This window comes from Lycium barbarum, chromosome 5 (genome assembly GCF_019175385.1).
Source record: "Lycium barbarum isolate Lr01 chromosome 5, ASM1917538v2, whole genome shotgun sequence".
NCBI lineage: Eukaryota > Viridiplantae > Streptophyta > Magnoliopsida > Solanales > Solanaceae > Lycium > Lycium barbarum.
Genome location: NC_083341.1, coordinates 75,505,111 through 75,510,944, shown reverse-complemented (window position 1 = coordinate 75,510,944; position 5,834 = coordinate 75,505,111). Strand labels below are relative to the sequence as shown.

At 39.9% G+C, this 5,834-nt stretch overlaps 1 protein-coding gene across 1 annotated transcript; it reads right to left on the bottom strand.

Moving 5' to 3' along the window:
- Nucleotides 1-2,758: 2,758 nt before the first annotated feature.
- On the bottom strand, nucleotides 2,759-3,595 carry LOC132639485 (uncharacterized). The gene has a single exon (XM_060355931.1). The coding sequence runs from the start codon at nucleotides 3,593-3,595 to the stop codon at nucleotides 2,759-2,761; it is 837 nt and encodes a 278-aa protein (XP_060211914.1).
- Between the last annotated feature and the right edge of the window lie 2,239 nt (nucleotides 3,596-5,834).

Sequence of the window (5,834 nt, the reverse complement as noted above, 5' to 3'; positions counted from 1 at the left end):
CGTAGTTTCGTATGTTGAGATTCGGGCTACCTTTCAGGAGGTATGTGAGCTTATATGTGTTTAACTTATGGTTATAAGGTTTTAAGTGCATATAGTAAGCTATGGAAGGATTGAAGGGCAAGTGAATTAAGGAAATTAAATTTGTGGAACTTGGAAGAGAATATGAGGGGTAATTTTGGCCCAACTTGGAGAAAGAATATCTTTTAGTAGATGAGGAGTTTTGAAGCAAAGTAAAAGCCTAAAATAAAGTTCGTCGTGTCTAGTTTTCAGCGCAACAAACCACTCGTCGATACGGCATTGGAGTAGAGAAATATGGACGTTACAATTTCAGCTGACAGAGCAGAAACACGCGCTACAGTACCTGCTACAGTACCGACTTGTTACAGTACTGCAACAGTAACTGCTACAGTGACCCCCCGAATTTGACCCACTATTTAAGGATCAAATCTGACCCTAAACCTCATTTTTCAGCCAAGAACACTCCAAATATTTCCCAAATTCTCTAGAAAACTCTCCCAACTTCTGTCTACTAGATTTTAACCCAAATTAAGTGAAATCCCCGAATTTAAGTTTGGACAACACATAGCTGCAATTATAATATCGAATTGCGGCGAAACTTGGCTCGGATTCAAGGTGATAATCGAAGATATTGCAATTCTAGCGGGTGAAAGGTATGAATCTTTCCTTATTAGTATTGATTTAAGATCTACGGAGAAAAAGTTACTAAATGAGCGTATAAGGAATTTATGGGTCGAGAAATTGGATAAAACATCATGTGGGATGTTTATGGAATATTTTGGTGTTGATAATATTGTTGTTGATGTTGGTATTGTTGTTGTTGTTGTTGGTTGCTGAATTGAGATTTTGGGCTAGGCATATAAACAGGGGAGATGTTGCCGAAATTTTGGCAGATTCTAGAAAGATTTATTTGAAGTACTAAGACAAGCGTATAAAGGTGAGTCTAACAATAGTATAAATTTTCTTGAATATAGATTTACGAGCCTGGGAGGACAAGCGTTGATTAGTTAAAGGTAAGGCGACCAAAAAGGTATGTTAAGGCTCATCCCTTTCTTTCAAAGGCATGATTCCTAAGTTATGATCCCATAAATTTTTTCATAACCTCCTTGTTTGCAAAAGCTAGAAGTTCATGACTCTTAAAACTTCTTATGATGTTAAATGAAAAATGTTCTATGATGATTGTGATGATGATAATGATTCTCTTCTAGAAACTCCGAGGCTATGATTTGAGAGCATTATGAGATTATTGAGCCATTCCATGAATCCCTTGATCTTACTTATTGTTGATGGTCTCACCTCATGTCATTCGTTCCTTCGAGGTGAGATATAGCGAAGATAATGGTTCTATTTTCAGTGCTACCAAAGTTCATGATTCTCGAGACTCCCGTAACATTATCGTTTTCATCTTACGATGGTTGACCCTTCAAGGAATGATATAGTGACAATGTTAATGCTACTGATGATGTTGATTTCATTTATTTATTTTTATGTGTATGTATGTATGCATTGCATCCCACTGATCAGTTGGGTATAACACCGAGCCTACATGGCCGGTAAGATAACACCGCACCTATATGGCCGGACAAGCTAACACCGAGCCTACATGGCCGGTAAGATAACACCGCACCTATATGGCCGGACAAGCTAACACCGTGCCTTAATGGCCGGGCAAGATGCTATATATATTACCATGCCTTAATAGCCGGGCAAGGTACTATATATATTACCGTGCCTTAATGGCCGGCCAAGATGCCTATATATATTACCGTGCCTTAATGGACGGGCAAGATGCTATATATATTACCGTGCCTTAATGGCCGGGCAGGATGCTATATATATTACCGTACCTTAATGGCCAGGCAAGATGCTATATATATTACTGCGCCTTATCGGCCGGACAAGATATTATATATGGATATGTATGGAAAAGTTTTTTTTTAAAAGCTAAGCATGCACGACATTCGCCTTAAAAGGGCATTCAGAGGCATAGATTTATCTCTTTTATATTACTTTATCTTCATACGTTCATTATATTGTTTTCCATGTTCGGTATCTCTTACTATGTATTCATGCCTTACATACTCCGTACATTGCTCGTACTGACGTCCCTTCTTGTGGACACTGCGTTCATGCCCGCAGGTGTAGATAGACGAGACGACGATCTTTCATCGTAGGCTGCCTTCAGGTACTGGTCTCGAGCAGTGGTTCCACTTCTTCCTGGAGCATTGCCGAGTCGGATTATATATATATATATATATATATATATATATATATATATATATATATATATATATATATATATATATATATATGAATTGTGTTAAGGGTACGTCGGGGGCTCTGTACCGACCTGTGTACCTCAGTCATGTTCATAGAGGCTTTGTAGACAGTTCCTGTGTACAGCTTAGTCATAGTGTGACAGAAGTAATGTCAGCATCATGGGTCTATTGTACATTTACTTATGCATGATATTATGTTCATATTTAGCCTGTTGATCTTGTTGTTGCCATTCGAGACATAGTGGATGTGAGTTGTAAGTTGGTTCGCTCGATTTCCGCAAGGTGCCGGGTGCCAATCATGCCTTACCTAGGGTGGGGTGTGACATCAAGTCTAGGGATAGGATGTCGATACTTTTCTGTGATTTTGTTGACGGCTCTACAATCAATGCACATCCTCTAAGTGTCATCTTTCTTTGGGATAAGAATCACCGGTACGGCACATGGACTAAGGCTCTCCTTGACTAGAACCTTCTTGAGTAGCTCCTCAACTTGCCTTTGCAATTCCTTTGTTTCTCCTCAACTTGCCTTTGCAATTCCTTTGTTTCCTTCGAATTGCTCCTATATGCCAGCTTGTTTGGGATTTGAGAACCCGGTACAAAATCAATTTGGTGCTCAATACCTCTCAAGAGAGGTAGGCCAGTGGGCATTTCTTCAGGGAATAATGCCTTGTATTCCTGAAAAAGAGAAGATATACTACTAGGCAAAGTTCTAGTAGCTTGGTTAGCATTTAGGAGAAGATATTTGTTGACAAGACACACCAAGAAGCGTCTCTCATCAACCCCTTTTAAGCAATTACTTGGTTTGGCCAATAAATATTTCTTGAAACTATCTTGAGACGTTCCCTCTCCACCTATGACCAACAAGGTCTCCCTCTCACTCTTCTCCTTTTCTTCTTTTTGATACTTCTCCCAAAGCTCCCTTATCACTCTATAATCTTCACTCACTTGGTAAGGGGGTAGTGGATTAAGAATGTACTTCTTCCCCTTGACCACAAATGAGTATTTGTTAGTTCTCTCATTATGTTGGGTATCAACATCAAATTTCCAAGGCCTTCCAAGCAATAGATGGAAATCTTGCATTGGCACCACATCACACAAAATCTCATCTTGGTACTTGCCAATACTAAATTTGATAACGTCTTGCTTGATGACCCTCATCTCACCACACTCATTGAACCATTGGAGTTTATAGGGACTAGTGTGCTTGTGGGTGGGGAACTTCATACTGTCAACCAAGAATTGGTTAACGGCATTCGTGCAACTCCCACCATCAATGATTAACGAACACACCTTATCCATAATTTTACACCTTGCATGAAACAAGTTCTCCCTTCTCTTCCCTAGCTAGAGCTCCCATGGCTCTTCTAGCAACAATAGCATGATTCAAATCCTCCTTATATCTCACCTCAACTTCTTCCTCAAAATCACCCTCACAATCACTACTTTCTCCTTCCTCATCATGACCAACCCCGCCCTCATTCTCATCATCGGTTCGATACCCATCCCTCACTATAGTGATAGTCCTCCGGTTGGGACACTCACTTGCAATATGTCCTCTTCCTTGACACTTAAAGCATTGGATGGTAGAAGGTCAATTATAGTTGGGTTTAGAATTGTTACCTCCTTTATCCTTGTCGTCACCTTTGGCTTTGTAATTAAATTTGGCTTGAGGTGTTTGAGTGTTGCTCTTGGGCTTATCCCAAGTGGAAGTTTTCCACTTTTTTTTTTTGCCTTTGTTCCAAGTTTAGATGATTTGCCTTTGTCTTTGTAAGATCTCTCTTCTTTTAGATCCGCGTCAACCTTGGATGTATCATGGAATGCCTCTTCTAGACTATTATAAGTCTTGAGACTCATTGGTTTAGCAATGTCCCGATTCAAGTTGGCTACAAACCTTATAATAGTGTACTCCTCATGCTCTTCTATCTTGGACTTCATCCGTAAAACCTCAAACTCATCAAAGTACTCTTTCACGCTTTTCAATCCTTGCTTCAACATGTACACCTTTTGAGTGCATCTTGATGGTATGTTGGTGGAAGCCACGATGTCTCCATGAGCTCAATCAAGTCATTCCAAGTTGGAAGATCATAGATGCTTTGTTGAGCTCTTTGTAACTTCTTGGATTCCCACCACGTAGAAGCATATCCCTCAAATTGAGTGAGGGCATACTTTGTCTTTAAGGCCTCAGACACATTGTTTGTGAAGAAGATGCTCTCACTTTGCAATTTTTATTCAAGGAACTCTTTCGGATTGCTATCTCCCTGGAAAGTAGGAAGTTTCACCTTGATAGTGTTCAAATTTCGCTCATTATCTTGCCATCTTCCCTGATCTTCATAACCTTGGGCCCTTCCTAAGTCTTCATGACCTTAGAATCTAGGTTTATGGCCCGAAAATCTCTCAAAGCCTTCTCTTCCTTCCCTTGCCTGATTATTCACCACTCCACGGCTTCCTCCTTGTCGTTTATCATCCCATCACTTATCTTGTGGATAATCATCATACTCCTCTTCATTCATTGGGTATTGGTATTGGTATTGGTCAATAAAAGGATCTTGTATTTGGGCTTGGGGTGGAGCTTGGGGTGCTTGTGCAAGATTACTTGAGGGATTGCCTCATTCAGGTTGTTTTGGTAAGCTTAGGGATAGGTTTGTCGATTTTGGTGTTTTGGACTGTGGATTTTTGGGTGGTGGAGCTCTTTAGGTGGAGGTGGTTGTGGTGTTGGGATAGCACAAGGCATGTGCTTGTCCCACGAAAATGGTTGGTGTAGTATCTTGGGCTTTATCCCCATCAACTTCATTCCTAGAATCGGAAGTGCCCATTCTACTCGAACCATCCGCTTGAGTTTTCTCAATACTCACCATCCGCTCATCCATACCATTCAACTTCCCATCCATACTTTTCATCTTCGATGTCTAGCCCGACATTTGCTTCATGAGCATAGCCAATGAACTTGCTATGGATGACATATCTCCAATATCTTGTGTTCTATCTCCTTGGTTAGACATAATGACCTGCAAAACTAGCAAACGATATTAGTAATAAAAGCCTCACTTCACTCGTATTCAACTCTTAACCTTCCACACTCCGTGCTCTTTCGAAGTTGTTGATGAATCGCTTGGCCAATCAAATTCACACGGTTGCTTATCTTTTGTGGTAGAATGGATTCTTGTTCAAATGAATGAAGGACAATTCAAAGCAAACGGACAAGAGCCAATAAAATTTCAACGAAATAAAACGAAGAAAAGCTTGAAAGAAATGCGGACAGAAGAACTAGAAAACACAAGTAGCAACAACTACTAAATGGCTACTAGTTGAGATACACAAGAAAATGGAATGCTAAAATTGAGAAATAATTAAAATTTCGGGCCCGAGTAGGTTATAACTTGAAAATGCGGTCGTGAAGCCCCAATTGATCTAAGGTATCAATTTGAAACAACTAAAAAAAAAATTCTATACTTTTTTGTTTTCTCCCTACCAAAGGATTAGAGACACAAACCAACAAGCAATCTTAAGGAAAAATTTGAAATTGAATTGAATTGAGGAC

Excerpts from the sequence above, each read along its gene's own strand:
- LOC132639485 (XM_060355931.1), bottom strand. The coding sequence starts at position 3,595 with ATGGATAAGGTGTGTTCGTTAATCATTGATGGTGGGAGTTGCACGAAT.